Genomic DNA, 22,207 nt, shown 5'->3' with positions numbered 1-22,207 from the left:
TCCTTATCTGTAAAATGGGAATGATGGAAATGGCTCTTCGGAATACTGTTGCAAGATAAGTGAGTAGAGCTCCCAGCACAGTCCTTGGCATGTGGTAAGGACTCGCTCAATGGCAGCTAGTAGTGGAGAGGTTCTCTGCGGATCTCACTGGGCCGGGGACGAGGGGCTGAGCAAAGGGGCATGTTGAGGTCCTTGCAGCTCTGTGTTTCCGTGAAATCATCGTTGTCGGGATCTTTGACCTGACTCACCCAGTGTTTTCTCTGTATCAGCAGGAGGAAAGGCAGGGCTTTGCTCTGAGGAAGGGAGAGAAGTCGGAGGCCATGGAGTGGGCCCAGGAAAGGAGGGCTTTGCAATGTCTGTTAGTGCTGGCTCCTGCAGGGCAGCCGCAAACCACTGTGCAGGTTGTTCCCTGCACATGACACTGGCCCAGTGTGGGCTGAAATTCAGCCTGCATGTTTCCCTCCAAGCCTTGTGCCTGGGCCAGTGCCGCATCCACCATTGGAAGGGCCAGCTTTTCCAGTTTTCCAAAGGTACTTTCCCGTTAACGAAGAGATTGGTTCACTGCAAAGGATGGGGTGAGGGGGTGCCCTTTTTTTCTAATTTGCACCAAGGGATCAGCTGAGTTGGCCATGAGCCTGAGACATTAAAACCAGAGAACCTCGGAAAAGCAGGATCAACGCCCAAGCTGAGTCTCTTGGGCCTCTGGCGAAGAATGATGGAGCTGACACCCTCATTTTGAGAATCACTTACTCTAGCCTAGGAGTCCTGGGTAGTACAGTTAACACGCTCAACTGCTAACCAAGAGGTTGGCAGCTCAGGTTCACCAGAGGTGCCTCAGAAGAAAGTCCTGGCAATATACGTCCGCAAACTCAGCCGCTGAAAACCCTGTGGAGCACAGTGCTACTCTGACACACCTGGGGCTGCCGGGAGCCCGAGTCAGCACTACTCTGACACACCTGGGGCTGCCGGGAGCCCGAGTCAGCGCTACTCTGACACACCTGGGGCTGCCGGGAGCCCGAGTCAGCGCTACTCTGACACACCTGGGGCTGCCAGGAGCCCGAGTCCAGTTGATGGCAGCTGGCTTGGTTTTGGCGTTTAACTCTCGGCTAGCGGAGTAAGGGGAGCCCTGGTGGCACAGTGGTTAAGAGCTCGGCTGCTTTCTTGGATCAAGTGGACACTTGAGACCATGTTGGCATCTCCCCCTGGAGGGGAGATGAGAGGGTAGAAGGGGTTAGAAGCTGGCGAAATGGACAAGAAAAGAAAGAGTGGAGGGAGGGAGCGGGCTGTCTCATTGAGGGGAGAGCAACTAGGAGTATGTAGGAAGGTGTATATGAGTTGTTGTGTGAGAGGCTGACTTGATTTGTAAGCTTTCACTTAAAGCACAATAAAAATTAAAAACAAAAACTCGGCTGCTAACCAAAAGGTCGGTAGTTCTAATCTACCAGCAGCTCCTCAGAAACCCTGTAGGGCGGTTCTGCTCCGCCATATAGGATCGCCGTGAGTCGGAATCGACTCGGTGGCCACGAGGGTTTTTTGGTTGAGGGGAGTAAGGGGTAGGATGGGATGGTGCTGCAGCCAAATGGAATCAGGCCTTCTAGAGCAGACACCAGGATAACAGCTTTGACGGCCTCTGATTCATTTTTCTTAATGAATGCAGGCCTTTAGTTTTTAGTCACTGGAAGCTTCTCTGAGTATGGCAAGTTCTTTTCTGAAGGTCATACCTCCTGTGTACTTTGATGCCTTCTGCATTTAGTTAACTTTCCAAGGATAGTGAGAGAAAGGAGCCAGCACATTGCTCTTGGACCGTTTGAACCACTTTTCTGTAGGCGAGGATTGCTTGTCTGTGGCGTTGGGAGACAGGTGGAGAGGAGGTGTTGTCTGAGGTGGGTCGATAGCTCTTGGCAGGATGATTAATTGTTAGTCTGTAGCACTGCATGGTCATGCAGTTAAATTATGTGCCGTGAGTCTAGCAAAACCCAGGATGACGCTTAGGTAATCAAAACATGGTTCCGTGATGCGTGCAGCATGAGAGTGTCTGATTTACCATGGCACCAAAGGCATGGAGACGGGGCTTCCAAGAGCCTGGACACACCTGATTTGCACACACATGCTCTCCAGTGCTCAGCCGTCCTGCTGCCAGCACCTCTGTCTCACACCCCTTTTGTATCCCACAGCCTCTGCCATGCATGTAATTGGTGCTAAACGAACATATTTTGAGTGACTGTAAAAGATAACCTCACTGTCTTAGTTATCTAGTGCTGCTGTAACACAAATACCACAAGTAAGTGGCTTTAAAGAACAGAAATTATTTTCTCAGTTCAAAAAAACAGAACCCATTGCCGTCAAGTCAGCTTCAGCTCCTGGTGACCCCATGTGTTGCGGAGTAGAACTAACTACCGTGTAGGGTTTTCTTAGCTGTAATCTACAGAAGCAGATCGCCAGGCCTGTCTTCTGTGACACTGCTGGGGGGTTTCAGACTGCCAAACTTTAAGTTAGTAGCTGAGACCAGACTGCACTATCTAGGGACCTTGTCACAGTTCAAAAGGAGGTACGTCTGAATTCGGGTGTGGCTCCAGGGGGATGTCCTTCTTTGTCTGTTTCAGCTTCTTGTAGCCGCCCCAATCGTTGTGGATGTGTCCGTCTATCTTCCTCTTCTCCCTGTGTGTGTCTCTGTGTCCAGTCTGCTCTTTTTATAACTCAGAAGTGATTATTTAGAACCCACCCTACTTGGGTATGGTCCAATTAACACAACAAAGAAAAGAAAACTCTCTTTGCAAACAGGATTACATCCATGGGTAAGGGTTAGGATTCTAACTTTTTTGGGGGGCGGCGGGACACAATCAGTAACACTCACAAAACCAGTTCTTGGTGTCTGGGATAGGCTCCATAGAGGTGGAAAGGGTGAAGGGACACACACAACTAAGGCCCCTTATCATTGGAGTCCCCAAGGCAAGCAGCCCCTCATCACTGATTCTGGAAACTGATGCCTAGTGAGCCATTGTGTTGGTCAGGACTCGTGGTGGCAAGTGACAGAAGCCCCTCTCCAACAGACCTGGGCAGAAAAGGGAAGTTTAGGGGAAGACTGGCCTCAGGCACAGCAGGCATGAGGGGTACAAGTGAAGAACTGCTCTATCCTGCTGTTGTGGATTGAACTGTGTCCCCCCAAAATATCTGTCAATTTGGCTAGGCCATGATTCTCAGTATTGTGTGATTGTCCACCATTTTGTCATCTGATATGATTTTCTTATGTGTTGTAAATCTTATCTCTATGATGCTAATGAAATGGGATTAGTGGCAATTATGTTAAGAGGCAGGACTTAATCTACAAGATTGAGTTGTGTCTTAAGCCAATCTCTTTTGAGATATAAAAGAGAGAAAGGAGCAGAGACATGGGGACCTCATACCACCAAGAAATAAGAGCCAGGAGAATAGCACGTCCTTTGGACCCAGGGTCCCTGCACTGAGAAGCTCCTAGACCAGGGGAAGATTGATGACAACGACTTTTCCCTAGAGCCAACAGAGAGAGAAGGGCTTCCCCTGGAGCTGGCACCCTAAATTTGGACTTCTAGCCTCCTACACTGTGAGAGAATAAACTGTTGCAGCCTTCCACCTGTGGCATTTCTGTTACAGCAGCACTAGATAGCCAAGATACCTGCCTTCCTGTATAGGCTTCCACCTTAGGCAGGTGGCAACATGGCTGTTACCCACCCCTACCCCAAGCCTTTGCCTGGGTCTCTCAGCATTCCTGGGGAAAGAGCCTACTCCATTCCCAGCAGCTCCTCTGTACATCTCAGAATAGAGGCTCATTGGTCCACCTCAGGTCTGGGGCCCATCATGGTGGCTGGGAGGATGGAGCAGTCTGATTGACTGGGCCTGGGTCACGTTCACTCCTGGGTCAGTCCCCGTGGCCCAGCAGTATGCTGCTTTGGTCATCCAGGGCCAGATGCCCATCCCTGGAGTCAGTGTACACGACCACATGGACTGAGAGTGGAGGAGGGCATTTCCAGAGAATAATCAGGGTGTCAATATAAGAAGACAGTGGTAGCCCAATAGCGACCCAGTGACTGTCCACTATAGGCATCCAGTGCTCACTTGCCACTATTCTCCCACTGTCTCAGCCCTCATCTTTTCAGTTCTGGAAAGCAGCAGGGTTAGCAGTCAGGTTAGATGTTCAATGACGTGAGTTTTGAACATCTTACGTGTCTCAGCAGTCTCATCGTGGTAAAGCAAGAGACTTGAAATTTTCAGTCAGGTTGAGAACGCACCCTGTACCAGAGTCATCCTAGGGCCTGAGGGCATGTCAGAACACCACATGGGGTCTAGTCGGAGGGACACTAAGCAATAAACACGCAGTATTAAGTATGGTGAGCCGTGAGGAAGGTGACACGTTGGGAGGGGTTAAGGCCTTTTCATGGTGGTCAGAAGAGGCCTCTCTGAGGAGATGACATTTGGGCAGAGACCTAGATGAAGTGGGGGAGGGAGCTGCAGGTTCAGGCCCTGAGGCCCCCCCAGAGAGTCCAGTGTGACCTCAGCGGGGGAGGGAGCGGGCACAAGAAGTCAGGCTGTGAGGGCTGAGACCACCCAGTGGGGTGGGGTCAGCTTATGTGGGGACCTGGAGGCCATGGGGAAAACTTGGGATTTTACTGGGGTATGATATGGGGTTTTTGTTGTTTGTTTTTTTTTTTTTAGGTAAAATTTGCATAACATGAAATTAAGTATTTTAAAATTAATTTATTGGCATTTAGTACATTCACAGTGTTGTGCAACCACCACTCCTTTCTCATTCCAAAACATTTTCATCACCCCGAAAAGAAGCCGCAGGCGCATTACACAATTACTGCTTATTCCCTCCTCCTCCAGCCCTCGACAAACCCCAGCCTGCTTTCCATCGTTATGGATTTATTTATTCTAGATACTTCATATAAATGGAATCATATAATATTTGTCGTTTTGTGTCTGGCTTCTTTCACTTAGCATAGTGTTTCCACAGTTCATCTATGTTGTAGCCTGTATCAGGGCTTCATTCCTTTTTATGGCTGAATAATATTCCACTGCAGGGATCTACCCCATTTACTTATTCATTCATTGGCCGATGAACATTTGGGTTGTTTCCACCTTTTGGCTGTTGTGAGTGATGTTCGTTGGTGTGCATGTGTTAGACGGAGTCCCTGCTTTGATTGTTTTGGGTGTACACCTAGGAATGAAGTTGCTGGGTTATATGGCAGTTCTGCGTTTGACTCTTGGAGGAGTGCCTGATGCATTTACGAGGACGCCCTGGCCCCCGTGTGGAGAAGACACCATGGGCAGGCAGGAGCAGAAGCCGGTCACTGGCAAGGGGATTTGTGCGTTTGTCCAGATGAGGCGTGGAGGTGGTAGAAGAGGACAGATTCAGGATTCATTCAGGAGGTGGGGTCAGCAGGTCTTGCTGCTGTATTAGGTTGGGGTGGGGAACACCTAGATATTTGTTGCCATTTCCTGGGCTGGGGAAGTCTAGGGGAGGAGCAGTTTTGGGGGAAATGCTCAGTTCTCTCGTTTGGATATATTAAGGTTGAGGTAGCTTAGATAAGAGCCCCTGAGTAGCACAAACAGTTAAGTGCTTAGCTACTAGCTGAAAGGTTGGCAGTTCACGTCCACCCAGAGGTGCCTCAGAAGAAAGGCCTGGCAGTCTGCTTCCAAAAGGCCATAGCTCTGAAAACCATGTGGAACACTGTCCTACTCTGACACACACGGGGCCGCCGTGAGTTGGAGTCAATTCGAGGGCAACTGGTTAACTGTTAGATGTCCAGGTATTTGTGCTCCAGGTGAGGAGCCTGAGGGGAAGAACACAGCAGCCAGGCATCCCTCTGCCTGGGCCTAGGTGACGGACACCTCCTACACTGAGAGCTGGGAGCTGAGCACAGTCTTAGGGACTGTGGGCCTGAGTGGAGAATTGTGGCTCTGCCTATTCGCAACCTGTGTGCCCTGGGCCACGGAAGTTAATGTCTCTGACCTTGGCATCCTCATCTGTAAGTTGGGGACAGTGATCCTCTCCACCTTATGGAGCTGTGGAGCGACTGAAATGAGGTTGTGTGTCTAGATCACTTAGCTCAGAGGCTGGCATGAGTCAGTGAAGGAGCGGCTACTGTCCCTGGGAGACTGGCTCAGGGGTCAGCTGCCCACCTAAACAAGAGGTAGAAAAACAGGAAGCGGCTGCTGGGAGCGGGAACCCTGCTTGGGGTGCTTGTCGAGCCTCCGGTTCTTTGGCTGTGTGGAAGTTTGTGTAAGCCGGTGGGCATTTTTGGCCTTGATTTGAGCCGGTCACTGGGCTGGCTCTGGGGCCCTGGGGCTGCCTGCTCAGTGTTGGCCATGGAAAGGGCACTGCTTTCCCTTGTTCTCAGGACAAGCATGGCTGCTCTGTGTGGATTTGGCCCACTTTATGGTGCTCTCAGTCTGCAGCTTGGTTGTCCCACAGTTAACTGGTTCCCAGTTGCCGTCTAGCTGACTCTGACTCATGGCGATCCCATGCCAGAATAGAACTGTGCTTCATAGGGTTTTCAGTGGCTGATTTTTCAGAAGTAGATTGCCAGGCCTTTCTCCCGAGGTGCCTCTGCTTGGGCTCGAACCTCCAGCATTTTGGTTAGCAGCTGAGCACTTAACCATTGCATTCCTGTCCCACCTTTAACCCCCTCGATAGGAAGCCTCCGCATCAATACCCTCACAGGACAGCCTGGTAACAAAGCCGTCTTGGGTAGAGGCCAAGCCCAGCCCTCACCCCACAGCTTCCAGTGTCAGCTGCCCTGCCAGCGTGGACTCCGGACACTTGAGGGGGCCTGGAGAGAGGGAAGCGTGCCACTCAAGGGAAGCACCCAGTCCAGAAAACCCAGAGGCCTTTTCCTCGTGGGACTGGAAATATCTCCCCATGTGGTTGGCAGTGTGGGGACACCAGGCCCTCTGAAACTCACTGAACCCCTCTCCTGGTCACAGGGCCATAGATGAGCAGGTGAAGATTTGGGATTCCAACCCAGGTTGTCTGTAAAAGGAGCACGAGAGAAGGCGTGCGTACATCTGGGGTAGCCGAGCTTAGGCATTCCAGGTGGTGCTTAGCCCAAGTTTGGGGTGGCCTGGCTCCCTGGCTGGTCGGGGTGGGGCAGGGCAGGTGTGGGAGGCACTCAGGCACCCAGAGCAGGTGGGACCTGTGAAAATGCCTTGGAGCCCCAGAGACCCCACTGGAGGCCTGGTTCTCGGTGCCCTGAGCCCACTTCCCCAGTGTGGTGTTCAGAGCAAAGGCCACACCTTGGACACAGTGCTTCGCACAGCAGAGGCCGTGGGGTGGGGCAGGACAGGGTCACCAGGCAGACGACCTTATTTGGGAAAGTGTCCAACAATTAAGGGGGTGGAAGAAGGGGAAATGAGAATTTCGCAATCACAGGAAGGTTTGAGAAACGTGTGGCAGGGTCCGAAATTCAGATTGGGCAATAAGGGTCCGAGTTGGCAGCATAGCCTGTCCTGTCCCTGTGACCCGGACACCCCGTCCCGGGGCCTGGCTTACAGGAGGCGCTTGGTAAATAATTTTCCAATGAGGGAATCAGGGAGGCCTGAGCAGGACAGGAGAGAAGAGTGAGGTACAGAGAGCAGGGAGGTGTGCCCCAGGATGGGGAGCAGAGCCTGGACCTCCGTGGGGTCCAGCACTCTCATCCTGTCCCATGCCACCCTCCGCACTGGTATCGGATCCTGCTGAGGACACAGGGCCCCGGCCAGTCTCCTGAGACCTTTGGCCCCTCAGTAATACCTCTGGGTAGGCTCACCTCGGAGTCAGGGGGCCATGTGTCCAGGGGCAGGTTTGGACAACAGTGTCCTGCCGTCCAGCAAACAGGTCCCAACCCTCCAGTCTGCCCAGCCTGGGTCTTAGGGGCCAGAGCAGCAAGGCCAGGCCCCATCACTGGCCCACCAGGAGCCCAGGCACAGGGGCACTGCCTAGGCAGCAGTAATCACGTCAGCCTGCGGCTTCTTTGGGTCCTCTCTAGGGGGGAGTGTGAGAGGGGGCAGTGCAGTCGGACACTAGTTTAAAATTTCATTGAAGCATGAAATCGCTTCCTTCCTTTACCAGATTATTATTAAGTAGACCATTTTTTGGCCTCGTGACTAGTGGGAAGGAGGCAGCACAGGCTTTGGGGGGCCTGGCCTAGTGCTAAGTGCTTTTTGGCCACTTTTTCTTGAGAAGTATGCTTTTGCTGGCCTATTGGCAGAGCCTTGTTCCCACGGCAGGAAGTCAAGGTCCTTGGTCCTGTACGGGCTGGACTCGAATGAAAATGCTTGGGAATCACCCACCTTCAAGCCAGGATGAGCCTGCGTCTTCCTGATCGAGGAGCAGCTCGGAGCACCCAGCCTCCAGGCTGTAATGTGGGCGGACAGGGAGGTGGGGGCACCCAACAGAGCCAGTGAGGCTCCAGTGGCTCCCAGTTTTCTGGCTGCTTTGCTTGAGGCCAATCTGGATTGGCCAATTCTTGGTCTTAGCATTTCTGGCTGTGACTCCTGGGCCCTTGCCTTGGCTTCCCATTGGGACCTTGGAATGGAGCAGGTACCTTATGGGCTGAGCCACTGGTCAGCAGCCTCACCCCGAGCTCATGCTCGTCACCCCAGCTGAGTCAAGGGGACTCTGCAGACCCCCAGATTCAGAGGACTTGTCTGCACTGAGTGTCTGGGCCATGGTAGCAGCTCTTGGGGATCTTTTTGAGTGGAGGGGGCGCTATGGACACAGTCTCCTGGTAGCAAAGGAGCCTATAAACTGGGTGCCTAGCTTCTCAGGAACCTGGTTTCAAAAGCCTCCCGCAGCAAACCCCACAGGAGGTAGTCTCCATGGTCCAGTGGAAGACCAGAAGTGGGCTTTAGAGCTGCCTGCTGGGTGTGAATCCTGGCTCCTGCACTTTGGGTGGCCACGTTGCCTCTGAGCCTAGGTGTCCCCAGCTACAGAATGGGTTAACAATAGAAATATGGTTGAGTGTACACACCACTTAGTGCTGCCGTGACGAGTGCTTGCCATTTGCCTTTTCTCATCATTGTGGAAGGCAGCCCCGTGTAACGCTCACCTCAGTGGAAGGCTCATCTCCAGGCCAAAGACAGCAAGAAGGGTGGTTTCTGAATGGCCGAGGAGAAGTGCAGCCATTTTCAAATGCCCGTGTTGTCCTTGGAGGGAGCTTGGGTTGGAGAACTGGGCAGGGAGGAGGGACAGGGCTGGGGCTCAAGACTGAGCTGACGTGAGGACAGACGGGTAGCACCAGGCTGCCCTCACTAGTGGCTCCTCTCACCCTGGGCTTTGCTTCCCCCAGCAGATTGGCTCACGATGTCCGTCAGCGTCCACGAGACCCGCAAGTCGCGGAGCAGCACAGGCTCCATGAACATCACGCTCTTCCACAAGGCCTCCCACCCCGACTGTGTGCTGGCCCACCTCAACACGCTGCGGAAGCACCGCATGTTCACCGACGTCACACTCTGGGCCGGTGACCGTGCCTTCCCCTGTCACCGCGCCGTGCTCGCCGCCTCTAGCCGCTACTTCGAGGCCATGTTCAGCCACGGCCTCCGGGAGAGCCGGGACGACACGGTCAACTTCCAGGACAACCTGCACCCTGAGGTGCTGGAGCTGCTGCTGGACTTTGCCTACTCCTCCCGGATCGCCATCAACGAGGAGAACGCCGAGTCGCTGCTGGAGGCGGGTGACATGCTGCAGTTCCACGACGTGCGGGACGCCGCCGCCGAGTTCCTCGAGAAGAACCTGCTGCCCTCCAACTGCCTGGGCATGATGCTACTGTCGGATGCCCACCAGTGCCGCCGGCTGTATGAGTTCTCCTGGCGCATGTGCCTGGTGCACTTTGAGACGGTGCGGCAGAGCGAGGACTTCAACAGCCTATCCAAGGACACCCTGCTGGATCTCACATCGAGCGATGAGCTGGAGACAGAGGACGAGCGAGTGGTCTTCGAGGCCGTCCTGCAGTGGGTGAGGCACGACCTGGAGCAGCGGAAGGCGCACCTGCCCGAGCTGCTGCGGAGCGTGCGGCTGGCTCTGCTGCCATCCGACTGCCTCAAGGAGGCCCTCTTGGGTGAGGACCGCATCCTGGCGGACGAGCGCACCAAGCTCATCCTGGACGAGGCTCTGTGCTGCAAGACCAAGATCCTGCAGAACGACGGGGTGGTCACCAGCCCCTGTGCCCGGCCACGCAAGGCAGGCCACACGCTGCTCATCCTGGGAGGCCAGACCTTCATGTGTGACAAGATCTACCAGGTGGACCACAAGGCCAAGGAGATCATCCCCAAGGCAGACCTACCCAGCCCGCGGAAGGAGTTCAGCGCCTCAGCCATTGGCTGTAAGGTCTACGTGACGGGGGGTCGGGGCTCCGAGAACGGCGTCTCCAAGGACGTGTGGGTGTACGACACGGTCCACGAGGAGTGGTCCAAGGCAGCACCCATGCTCATCGCCCGCTTCGGCCATGGCTCAGCCGAACTGGAGAACTGCCTCTACGTGGTCGGCGGCCACACGTCCCTGGCCGGCGTCTTCCCAGCCTCCCCGTCCGTGTCCCTGAAGCAGGTAGAGAAGTATGACCCTGCAGCCAACAAGTGGACAATGGTGGCCCCGCTGCGGGATGGCGTCAGCAACGCTGCAGTGGTGAGCGCCAAGCTAAAGCTCTTTGTGTTCGGAGGCACCAGCATTCACCGGGACATGGTGTCCAAAGTGCAGTGCTACGACCCCGCCGAGAACCGGTGGAACATCAAGGCCGAATGCCCCCAGCCCTGGCGCTACACAGCCGCGGCCGTCCTGGGCAGCCAGATCTTCATCATGGGGGGCGACACGGAGTTCACGGCCGCCTCAGCCTACCGCTTCGACTGCGAGACCACTCAGTGGACACGCATCGGGGACATGACCGCCAAGCGCATGTCCTGCCACGCCCTGGCCTCAGGCAACAAGCTCTATGTGGTAGGGGGCTACTTTGGGACCCAGCGGTGTAAGACCCTGGACTGCTACGACCCCACCTCGGACACGTGGAACTGCATCACCACTGTGCCCTACTCACTCATCCCCACGGCCTTTGTCAGCACCTGGAAGCACCTGCCCGCCTGAGGAGCACCTGCGGAGTCAGCCAGGTGAGGCTCCCCGGGGGCTGCAGGAGGGCCAGCGGGAAAGTGCGTTTTCCCACTCTAGGCACAATGGTTAAGCTTTCGGCTGCTAACCAAAAAGCTGGCAGTTTGAACCCATCAGCAGCTCCTTGGAAACCCTATGGGGCAGTTCTACTCTGTCCTGTACAATGGCTGTGAGTCTGAATCGACTCAGTGGCAACAGGTTTTAGCTAGGTAACGGTTGCAGTTTTGCAGAGAAGGTTACATGGAATGGCAGGTGTCCGGTGTATCCTTGTCCCTTTCTCAGCTTTGAGGCCGAATCCTAGTGCCGCCTCTTACCTGGAGGTGACCTTGAGCATGTTATTTACCCCTCTGTAAAACAGTGAGGGCACCCTTAGACTAGTGCCAGGCCAGTTCCGGTCAAGTCAGCCATGACTCATGGCCACCTCATGTGTGTCAGAGTAGAACTGTGCTCCATAGGGTTTCTGTGGCTGATTTTTTCAGAGTTAGATCACCAGGCATTTTTTCCAAAGGTGCCTCTGGTGGACTCGAACTGCCAACCTTTCTGTTAGCTAGCCGAGGACGTTAACCATTTGCACCAGTACCTATAACCCATTTCCGTCTAGTCGATTCCAACTCACAGCGACCCTATAGGACAGAGTAGAACTGCCCCATAGGGTTTCCAAGGAGCAGCTGAAGGATTTGAGCTGCTGATCTTATGGTTAGCAGCTGATCTCTTAACCACTCCACCACCGGCGCTCCCGGTTCCCAAACCTGGCTGAACATTAGAACCCCCTGAGGATCTTTTAAAAAATCCTAAAACCCAGGTCACACCCTGGACCAGTTAAATCAGTGGGTGGGGCCTAGGCATCAGTCAGCTAAAGCTCCCTAGGTGCTCCAGTGTGCACAGTGATGAGCACACCTGGCTCAAGGTGGGTGTTAGTGCTTTTGGCATGGCTGGGGAAGGTGCTGGGGCCCTGGCTTTGAGTCCTGCCTGTCCTGAGGCTGGCTGTGTGCCGCCCAGTGTATGAGTGCAAGGGGCCCTCTGTCGCCTGCCCTCTGCAAATGGAGTGTTCCCTCTGCGTAGAGTGGGCATATGGATTGAAGGAAGCCACCCTGCGGGCCTCAGAGCAGGGTGTGCTGCATGGTGAGTTACTTAGCTCCACCACCATAGACACAGCACTCCTGGGCAGGAGGGAGAGCAAGCAACGTTCAGGCACTTGGGGAGTGAGGGGAGGGACAGGGAGAAACGAGGAGGGATGTGTGAGCACGAGTGAAGAGACAGATGGGCAGAAAGGAGAGGGCCAGGAAGGACCAGTTTAGCCTGGTGCTGCCCCTTCTGGGGACAGGATCAGAGTCCAGTACTGAGGCTGAAACAGGCATCCTCACCACCTGTGCAACAGTTCAAGGGGTGAGGACTGTGACTGGGTGATGGGCGGAGTGGCCACACAGAGCTGGGGAACGGGTTGATAGGCACTTCTAGACAGCTCCTGGGAAACACCAGGGGCTGAGGGGCCATGTCACTCGCATGTCCCATTCTTAGCCTCCCCACAGGTCCCCCATGCCTGGGAGTGAAGGCAGCAGGTCCTTAACCCCTAGGGCTGTGAGGTCAGGGACCCGAGGGTAGGGGTGCAGGGAAGCAGGGGTCCCTAGGGGCTTTAAGAAGCTGGGTGGGTGGAAGACGATGAGGGGCTGCTCTTGTTACCTCAGGCCCAAGACAAGACTGGGGAAGAAGGGCCTTCTGGGCTGGTGACTCACCAAGGCCCCACCTCTGCCCACCTGACACCAGAAGTCGTGCCAAGAGGGCCCCACCCCTTCGGCCCCTCTTCCTTTGTGGCCCCAAGGCTCTCCTTCTCCAGCTATCTCGTGTGCTCAGGCCCTAGGAACCCCACCAGGGCTGACCTGAACCGAGAATTAATTTTCTCCACCAGCCAGCAGCTGCTGACAGAATGCTGAAAGCTCTGCAGGAGCCAAAGCACTCCTGCTTAGCTGGGATTGCCACTAAATGGAATCTGATGTTTCAGCCATTAAATCAAATCCAGCGGAACCTTCGAGTCCCTTAAAGGGGTACACTCAGGCGGAAAGCCCAGAGGCATCCCATTGGCAGTGGGGCGGTAACTACAGGGTGTTGGTGTCCTCCAAGCCAGCCTGGATAGTAGCAGTGTGGCTTTGTTCTCTTTTTAAAAATCTGTTCTTTTCCTCTTTGGGAGAAAAATCTGACTAGCAAATTTCTTGGTCCTCTGGGGAGTTAGGCTTCAAAGAGGATGTTGGCATTTCAGCATTAATTCTGTTTTTACTGTCTAGGTTATTTAGGAACCTGGGGGGTGGTCACCTGTAGCGAATGAAGTTCCTCCCACCTCAGGCCAGCCTAGCCCAGCCCAGGGCCAGGTTGTGGGGGTGGGGTGCAGAGGGCCCTCGTTCCACCTCCGCTTCCCTGCTGATGGCCTCTGACAGCTCTGATACATCTGGCATCGCCCCTCCTGGGAGTACCTGAGGGCACTTCTTCTACAAGCAGGGTCAGGGACAGGCTGCCCACCCCCCAGATTGGAACAGAGTCTCCCTCCAGCCCTCCCTGCCTGATGGGGCTGGGGCAGGTCAGCAGGACCCAGTGAACCCTTTACTTTTCTGGGAACTTCCCTGATTCAGGGCTCCTGGGACGGAAGCAAGCATCACCTCTCAGCTCTGACTCTTCCTGGCTGCTTGACCCTGGACAGGGTACTTAACTTTCCTGAGCCTCAGTCTTCCCCTCTGGAAAACAGGAATGGTCATATTGCTCATTGTCATGAATAGAAGGGGTCAAATGAGGTGCATGGTTTAGAGTCAGCTTCTACAAGGGACAGTGAGGAGGAGGAGGAGGATGGTGACGATAATGCTTTTGGAGTGCTTTGTGCGGCAAGGGCCTCTCCATGCCACCTGGTGCAGCCCCTCCCACTAGAAAAGCCTCCCCGACCACAGTAGTCACTGCCCTTGCACTGGGCCGAATGCAGCCCAGGCCTTGTCTCCTCCAGCCCTCCCCAGTCCTCACTGAGGAGGTCCTGGCTGGTGAAAACTGTTCATGAGCTCAGCTACTAACCAAAGGTTGGCGATTCGAGTTTACCCAGAGGCACCTTTGAAAAAAGGCTTGGTGATGATCTACTTCTGAAAAAATCAGCCATTGAAAACCCTGTGGAGCACACTTCTGCTCTGACGTACATGGGCTCATCAGGAGTCAGGGTCAGCTCTATGGTACCTGGTTTAGTCCTCAGCAAAGGTGCTGCCTGCATCCCCTTTTAAGAAATGAGGAAGCAGGCACAGAGAGGTTAACTGCACAGACCAAGCCAACCCTGCCTCCTACTGCAAAGCCATACCGGACCTTCCCTCCCAGAGCTGCATGAAGTTTGTTTTCTATCGTCATTGTTATTGTGAAATATATATTGCAAAACATTTGCCATTTCAACCATTTGTATGTATACAATTCAGTGACATTAATTATGGTCACCACTGTTTCCAGATTTTTCTATTCCTCTTAACAGAAACACAGTACCCCATAAACAATGTCTTAACAGAAGCTTGGTGCCCCTTCAGCAGTAACTTCTCATTTCCCCCTCCCATCCCCCCTTTCCGGTAACCACTAATAACCTTTGGTTTCTATGCATTTGCCTAGTCTAGGTATTTCAAGGACCCCTAGTGGCACAGTGGTTAAGAGCTATGGCTGCTAACCAAAAGGTTGACAGTTTAAATCTGCTAGCCACTACTTGGAAATCCTATGGGGCAGTTCTACTCTGCCCCATAGGGTCGCTATGAGTCGGAATCCACTCAATGGCAATGGGTTTAGGTCTTCCATATAAGTGAGGTCATGTAATGTCCATCCTTTTGTGCCTGACTTATTTCACTCAAGCTCCGGCCTCTTTCCTGATGGACAGACGGGCCTGTGTTGTTCCCACACTCTGCACAGCCTCTCCTGTGTCCAGCCTCTCCCACCTGGACCGTTTCAGCAGTCTCTGGGGCCTTCTTCCAAGGCGTAAGCCTGAGCTGGGCTCTCTGGGGAAGGCCCATGGCACAGCCTTGGGGCAGGAAGCTGACGCTCAGGGTGAGCCTGGCTCTCCCCAGTTCTCGGGTCCTTCTGTGGTTAGTGGCGCAGCTTCGGCAGGAAGCTGACCCCTCTCTGCTGCTGCTCAGGTGGCCCTCGTGGTGTTGCCAGGACTGAGCAGGAGGAGGGGCCTCCAATTGGCAGTGCCTCAGGCCAGGACCTGAGGTTTAGCCCTCGGTGGAAAGGCAGCAAGGACGGGGCTTGAGCCCTGGAACAGGGGCTCCTCGAGCAGATTCAAGAGAGAGTAAGTAAGGCAGGTGCGTGGCAGGAAAGAGGAGTCAGCGAGGCCAGGAAAAGGAAGCAGGCTTGTTACACTCGCAGTCCCCCGAGACAAGGAGGCATGGCATGCCATGACGCAGGGCCACCCAGGGATTGTACCCAGGGACAAGGCAACAAGCTGGAATTGTAGGACATGCTTATGTATGACAAGAAGGGTGGGGTTAATGAGGTCTCCTGGTCTTCATAAGGTTTGGGCATTGGGTACCTGGCCCCAGGACAGTTAGGATGGGTACCTAGTGGCCCAAGAGTATGGGAACCTGATAAGAGGAGTGGTTGGAAACTGAATGCAATCAGCTGCTCAAGAAGGGGCATCAAAACTGGGTCAAAACAGCATTTTAAGGAAATGGTATTTCAGGGGCATAGCACCCTGAGTAGGATTGAGGCAGGCAGGGCAGAAATGCAGCAGCCTGCTGCTCTCCCCATCCACTCCCCACGATGGACCACTCACTCCCTCACCCAGATGGGTGCGCCTTGGAACCCCTGGCCCAGTGCCTCAGCTGGTGGATGGCCCGAGAATAGTTTCCTACCAGCTTCCCCCTGCTGTCCCAGTTCCCCCTGCCAGGCAACAGAATTAGGGTTCTGGTAAACCCAGCTCGCCTGGATCCCTGAGAGCGTTCCTGACTCTCAGGTCTCTAGCTATACCTCCTGCTTCTGTAGAAACAGCACTGTCTTAGCCAGGTAGTGCTGCTGTAAGAGAAATACCACAAGTTGGGTGGCTTTAACAAACAAATGTATTCTTTCAGTTTAGGAGGTAAGAAGTCTGAATTCAGGGCTCCAGCTCTAGGTAAAGGCTCTCTTTGTCTGTTGGTCTTGGGGGAAGATCCCTGTCTCCTTTCAGTATCTGTGGGCCCAGCATTCCTCGGAGACCTTTGTGTGTCTCGGCATTAATCTTCCCTTAGGTCTGGGAGGTTCTCCGCGCAGGGACCCCAGGTTCAAAGGACACGCTTTTCTCCGGGCTCTTCTTTCTTGGTGGTAGGAGGTCTCTCTCTTCTTTTCTCTGTTCTCTCTCCTTTTATTTCTTGTAAGATAAAAGGTGATGCAGGCCACATCCCAGGGAAACCCAGGGATATGACTTGAGTAAGGGTGTTGCATCCCACCCTAATCCTCTTTAACATAACCTAATCTTGCCTCGTTAACCACAGGCAGAGATTAGGATTAACAGCTCATAGGACAGTTACCTCACATCACAAAACGGAGGACGACCACACAATACTGGGAATCATGGCCTAGCCAAGTCGACACTTATTTTGGGGGGACATAGTTCAATCCATGACAACCACTCTGGCTTAAGTTTTAAGAGCCAGACAGCCAGAGGTCCCCCCACTCCCAGCCTTTCCTTATCACCTGAATGACACCCCTCTCTTGTCCCCACAGTGCTTTAGTTCCGTCTTGGTGACTGTTCTATACCCTTGGTGGGTGCCTGCCTCTGGGCTGAGTGCTTGTTGTCATTACTCCATTGAATCTTCTCAAAACTGTCATAGGTACTGCTATACAGATGTGGCCACTGAGACGGGTGGGAGTTGGCATCACATTTATGGCTCAGACTAGGAGCAGGGCGTGAGCAGACCTGCCCTGACAACAGAGCAGGCAGGACCTCCCAGGGCCAGCCTCCCCAGCCCCAGTGTCATGTCCAGGGCCCGTAACCTCAGGGGACAACAGCCAGTGGTGGCCAAGAGGTGCCTGGATTGGGCATCCATCTCTCTGGGTTACCCACCAAGTGGGATTCACTTTCTCTCCCACCAAGTCTTCCGCTTTCCCCTCCCCACTCCCCTTTCCCCCAGCCCAGCCAGCTGGGAGGGCTTGTGGTCTCCTTGCTGTCGGCATTGTTGGGGAGGGGTGACAGGGAGGGGAGGAGGGGAGGGGGGAAATTTCAGTGGTGCCTCTGGGAAAGGCCAAGCTTGTTAGTCCTTCATGGGGCCTTGCAAGGGGTTTCGGTCACTGCCAGAGGAGAACAATTAAGCACATTCTGTCCTGCTCAATGGCTACAAAGAGGAAACCACAAAGCCCGGGCCTCAGGGTTCTCACCAGTCCCCACACAATGGGCCAGCTTTCACTGGGCCTGGTATGGCCGAGAGAGACAGGCGCCCAGCTCCATCTGTCCATGCAGCCATTTAGTTGGCTCGTGTTGGCCACGGCTGGCCCTGTGCTGGGTGTTGGAAGTGGACGCATCCCTGTCTGGCGTCGGACCTTCTGTGACAACCCACAGGACGGTGAGCCGCACACACAGGCAGTGGGGTGCTCGCTGACTCTGAGGCGTGGAGGATTATCCCTGCTCAGAGGAGAACAAGCCTCAGAGAAGCAGCATGCCTGTGCCCATGGTGCCAAAAGCAAGGGTGGCTCGACTGATGATGAACCTCAGGGTGGAGGGAGAGAGTGACCCCCCAGGTCAGGGTCCCTGACGCTGGCTGCTTCCAGGTTTAGTTTGGGGGTGGCAGTGGGGCCTTGCCCTCGGGGGAGCCACATATTAGTGCCTGGTGTCCTGAGGGCAGGGGGCAGGGCAGGAGGCCGCAGGAGCCCAGGACCCAGAGTTTCCAGTTTGCCATCTTAGAGAACCTCAGAATGACCCAGCTTTTTGCCTGCTAGGAGCTGGGGCGAATTGGGCAGTGGTCACCTTTACAGGCCCAACTGAGAAAACAGTGGCCACCCTGCTCAGCCACACATCTGGGAGCCTGCCATGCTGGGGATGGCCAGTAGGACTGGCAGCCAGTGAATGAAGGGTACACCTGTATGCTCCATTTAACGGGAGAAGGTTCCATAGGTCCCCAGTGCTTCCTTAAGTTGTTTTTATTATAATGTTACCAGAATGCACCCTGGAAGCAAAGATGACGAGACAGTGGCTTGCTTACTTTGGACATAGTATCAAAAGGGACCAACTCCTGGAGAAGGACATCAAGCTTGGTAAAGCAGAGGCAGCAAAAAAGAAGGAGACCCTCAATGAAATGTATTGACTCAGCAGCTGCAGCAATGAGCTGGAACATACCAATGACTGAGAGGATAGTGCAGGGCCGGGCAGCGTTTTGTCCCATTATGCATCGGTTCCTATGAGTCCGAGCCGACTTAGTGGCAACCTACAAAATAATTACAGACTTAAAACTGGATGTAAGCTTCTTATGTTTGTAGACGTTACACAACTACAAAGCCAAGGCAGATGTACAGGGTGAATATGACCGAAGCCACGAAACCAGTCATCTTGTCACCATTAATTGATGTTTTGCCCAGACTGTGTTGCCTCTTGGAATGAACTGAATGTGCAAGCTTCCTGGAGACCTCAGCTGCCCCGAGCTCCTGCCCCCTGTGCCGGGGAAACCTCACTTCTCTCTCTTGGTGCCACCGTGAGACCTTCCTCCAGCAGCTCGGCGTGTGGGGACATCATCTGGTCTCCACTGGCACAGTGTGCCTCTTTGGTTTTAGGGCCGCCTCTGAGCCCGTGGCATTTAGAGTGTTCACCAGAGGAAATGCGGAGCCAGGCATTGAAATTGTGGGTGGACATGTGAGAGTGCCATGTGACCCCTTGGGAGAACCCACATCCCTTCCTGTCCTCCATCCCCCCACCTCATACTCCAGAGTACCTGGTTTGAGGTTTTTTTGGAAACCGCTTTATTGAGATACAATTCGCACAGTATAAAATTGACCCGTTTAAAGCATACAACTCAACAGCTTTTGATATATTGACAGAGTGTGCAGCCATCACCAAGGTCAACTTTAAAACATTTTCACTACCTCAAAAAGAAACCCCATAAAACCATAAGACTCTTAGATGAAGACATAGGGGTAAATCTTCATGGCCATGGATTTGGCAGTGGATTCTTAGCAATGACACCAAACACACCGGCAACAAAAGAAAAAAACAGGTAAATTAGACTTCACCAAAATTAAAAACTTTTTCTCATAAAAAAACCAGACTTAATGGTGCGACTGAGACTAGAAGGACCCTAGAGGTCGTGGTCCCCAGACCTTCTCTTAGCCCAAGACAGGAACCATTGCCAAAGCCAACTCTTCAGACAGGGATTGGACTGGACTGTGGGATAGAAAATGATACTGGTGAAGAGTGAGCTTCTTAGATCAGGTAGACACCTGAGACTATGTGGGCAGCTCCTGTCTGGAGAGGAGATGAGAGGGCAGAGGGAGTCAAAAGCTGGCCGAATGGACATGAAAATAGAGAGTAGAGGGAAGGAATGTGCTGTCTTATTAGGGGGAGAGCAACTGGGAGTATATAGCAAGATGTGTATAAGTTTTTGTGTGAGAGAGTGACTTGGTTTGTAAACTTTCACTTAAAGCACAATAAAAATTAAAAACCTTTGTGCATTAAAGGACATTATCATAAAGTACAAAAACAACCTACAGAATGGAAGAAAATACTTGCAAATCATATATCTCATAAGGGTTTAATATCCAGAATATATAAAGAACTCTTACAACTCAACAACAAAAAGACGACCCAATTTAAAAATGAGCAAAGGGCATGAATAGACATTGCTCCAGAGAAGATATGTGGATGGCCAGTGCACGCATACGAAGATGCTCGGTGTCATTAGTCATCAGGGAAATGCAAATCAAAACCACAATGAGATGCCATGTCACATGTAGTAGGCTGACTGTTATCCAAAAACAGAAAATAACAACTGTTGGTGAGAATGTGGAAAAATTGGAACCCTTGTGCATCACTAGTGGGGATGTGAAATGGCACAGTGGCTATGGAAAACAGTTTGGCGGTTCCTCAGAAAGTTAAACATAAAACTACCTTGTTGTTGGTAGGTACCATTGAGTCGATTCCAACTCATGGCAACTCCATGTGTGCAGAAGCAGATTGCCAGGCCTGTCTTCTGAGGCCCCTCTGGTCTGGGTGTGTTCAAACTGCCAACCTTTTGGCTACTGGTTGAGTGCTTGCCCGTTGACGCCATCCAGAGACTCCTAGAACTCCCTTATGACCCAGCAATTCCCCTCCTAGGTGTAGACTCAGAAGAATTGAAGCCAGGGGTTCAAACAGACACTTGTACAACAGTGTTCACTGCAGCGTTGTTCACAATAGCCACAAAATGGAAACAACCAATTGTCTGTCAATGAATGAATGGATAAACAAAATTGTGTGTGTGTGTGTATACAATGGAATGTTACCCAGTTATAAGAAGGAATGAAGTCCTGATACATGCTACAGTGTAGATGAACCTTGAAAACATTATGCTGAGTGAAATAAGCTAGACACAAAAGGACAAGTACATGATTCCATTTATATGAAATATCTGGAATAGGCAAAGTCATAGAGACAGGAATTACCAGAGTTGGGGCGGGGGAGGAAATGGGAGGCTGTTGCTTAAGGTGTACAGAATTTCTGTTTGGAGTGATAAAAGCCTGTTGGGAATAATGGTGATGGTTGCACAATACTGTGAATATAAGAAACGCCACTGAACTGTACACTTAAAAATGGTTAAAATGGCAAATTATGTGTTATATATTTTACAATTAAAAAAGAAGGTAGATAGAAACCCCTACTTTTAGCTTTCAGCCCCACATGCCCCATAGGGGTTTGGCTGCCTGTGGAGGCTGAGCGATTAGTCCCTCCGTTGCTGTCTTTCTGAGTGCTTCCCTCTTCCCCACCCTGCCCCAGGGTGTCTGCTCTGAGTTTGATCCTCTCAGGAGCTGCTGCTCTGGGCTAGGGCCTCACTTCCTGTATGTGCCTCTCCAGCCACATCCCTGCCTGCGGCCGTGCTAGGGTTACACCGAGCTGTTGTTGTGGGTTAGGCTTCAGAAATGATCACACCAGCAAATCTGTTTTTATCAGTTGCTTCAGAGATGTTCTCCACGAAGCCTTTGGCATGCACTAGATGACTCCGGACCTATCTCGGCAGTAGGTGCCACCTATCTCGGCAGCAGGTGCCACCCTCATCTCCCATGTGAAGACACTGAGGGTCAGACAGAGCGGTTACCTACCTACATTTATCAAGAACACACCCTGGAGTATGAGCTTCGTGAACATAGGGATTGACCTACCTTGTCCCGCACCGTGTCCTGCTATGCAGTAAATAGTTGTCCAGTGCGTGAGTGAACGTGCTGACCCGTGTGTTCTTCCTAACAACATGGCGGACCATGTCCTCCTCTGCCTTCCTCCTCTCCGATCCCTCATCTGCCCTCATTCACTGTGTGCCCGCCTCACTGGCCTGTTTTTTAGATTTTCAGACTTGCCAGATTCATACCTCAGGACCTTTTGCACATCCCGAACTTTCTATCTGGACTGCTGGTGCCCCTCCTCTAGCTAACTCCTGTCCATCTTTCAGGTTAAATATCACTTCTTCAGGAGGTTTTTTCCTAAATGACCTTCCTATATCCTTCACCAAAATAAAGGTCCCGGATCTAATCTCTTTTTTTCTTTTTTAATATTTGTGGTGCTTCTGTGTAATTCTGTATATATTTGTCTATACAAACTGCAGTTTCTCCCACTGGAGGAACGTCCATGGGGACAATATCTACACCTGTTTGCCCTCTGTCCTCAGGGAGGGCCTCACATGGTGCCTGCCAGATGGAGGGTTTTCTGGGAATGTGGTTGGAATGGGTGGATGGACAGATGAGCAGTATACCCACATTGTAGGCGAGGGAACCACAGCTCAGGGAGGTGACTGAATTGTTCTGGATGACGCGACAGCAGGAGATTCTCACGCCAGGTCGTCTGATGTCCAGGCCTGCGCTTCAGCCCTTACACACAGTGTCTCGGTATATCATTTTGTCCCATATTAGGACAGAACAGTGTGAACACTCATGCACTCTCTTTTTCCTCCCCAG

The 22,207-nt window shown here is 52.8% G+C and overlaps 1 protein-coding gene across 5 annotated transcripts in view; it reads left to right on the top strand.

Moving 5' to 3' along the window:
• KLHL25 (kelch like family member 25) overlaps positions 1–22,207 on the top strand; it is a 53,714-nt gene that overhangs the window by 22,662 nt on the left and 8,845 nt on the right. For 2 of the 5 annotated variants that reach the window (XM_023553046.2, XM_003413900.4), the window contains exon 2: positions 9,309–11,112. In XM_023553046.2, coding sequence (XP_023408814.1) covers positions 9,320–11,089 — 1,770 coding nt within the window. In that variant the 5' untranslated portion in view covers positions 9,309–9,319 and the 3' untranslated portion in view covers positions 11,090–11,112. The other 3 variants (XM_023553047.2, XM_064267103.1, XM_023553045.2) reach the window with 3 other exon arrangements.

The sequence above is a fragment of the Loxodonta africana genome, chromosome 13 (genome assembly GCF_030014295.1).
Source record: "Loxodonta africana isolate mLoxAfr1 chromosome 13, mLoxAfr1.hap2, whole genome shotgun sequence".
Lineage (NCBI taxonomy): Eukaryota > Metazoa > Chordata > Mammalia > Proboscidea > Elephantidae > Loxodonta > Loxodonta africana.
This window is presented reverse-complemented; position numbering and strand designations above follow the sequence as displayed.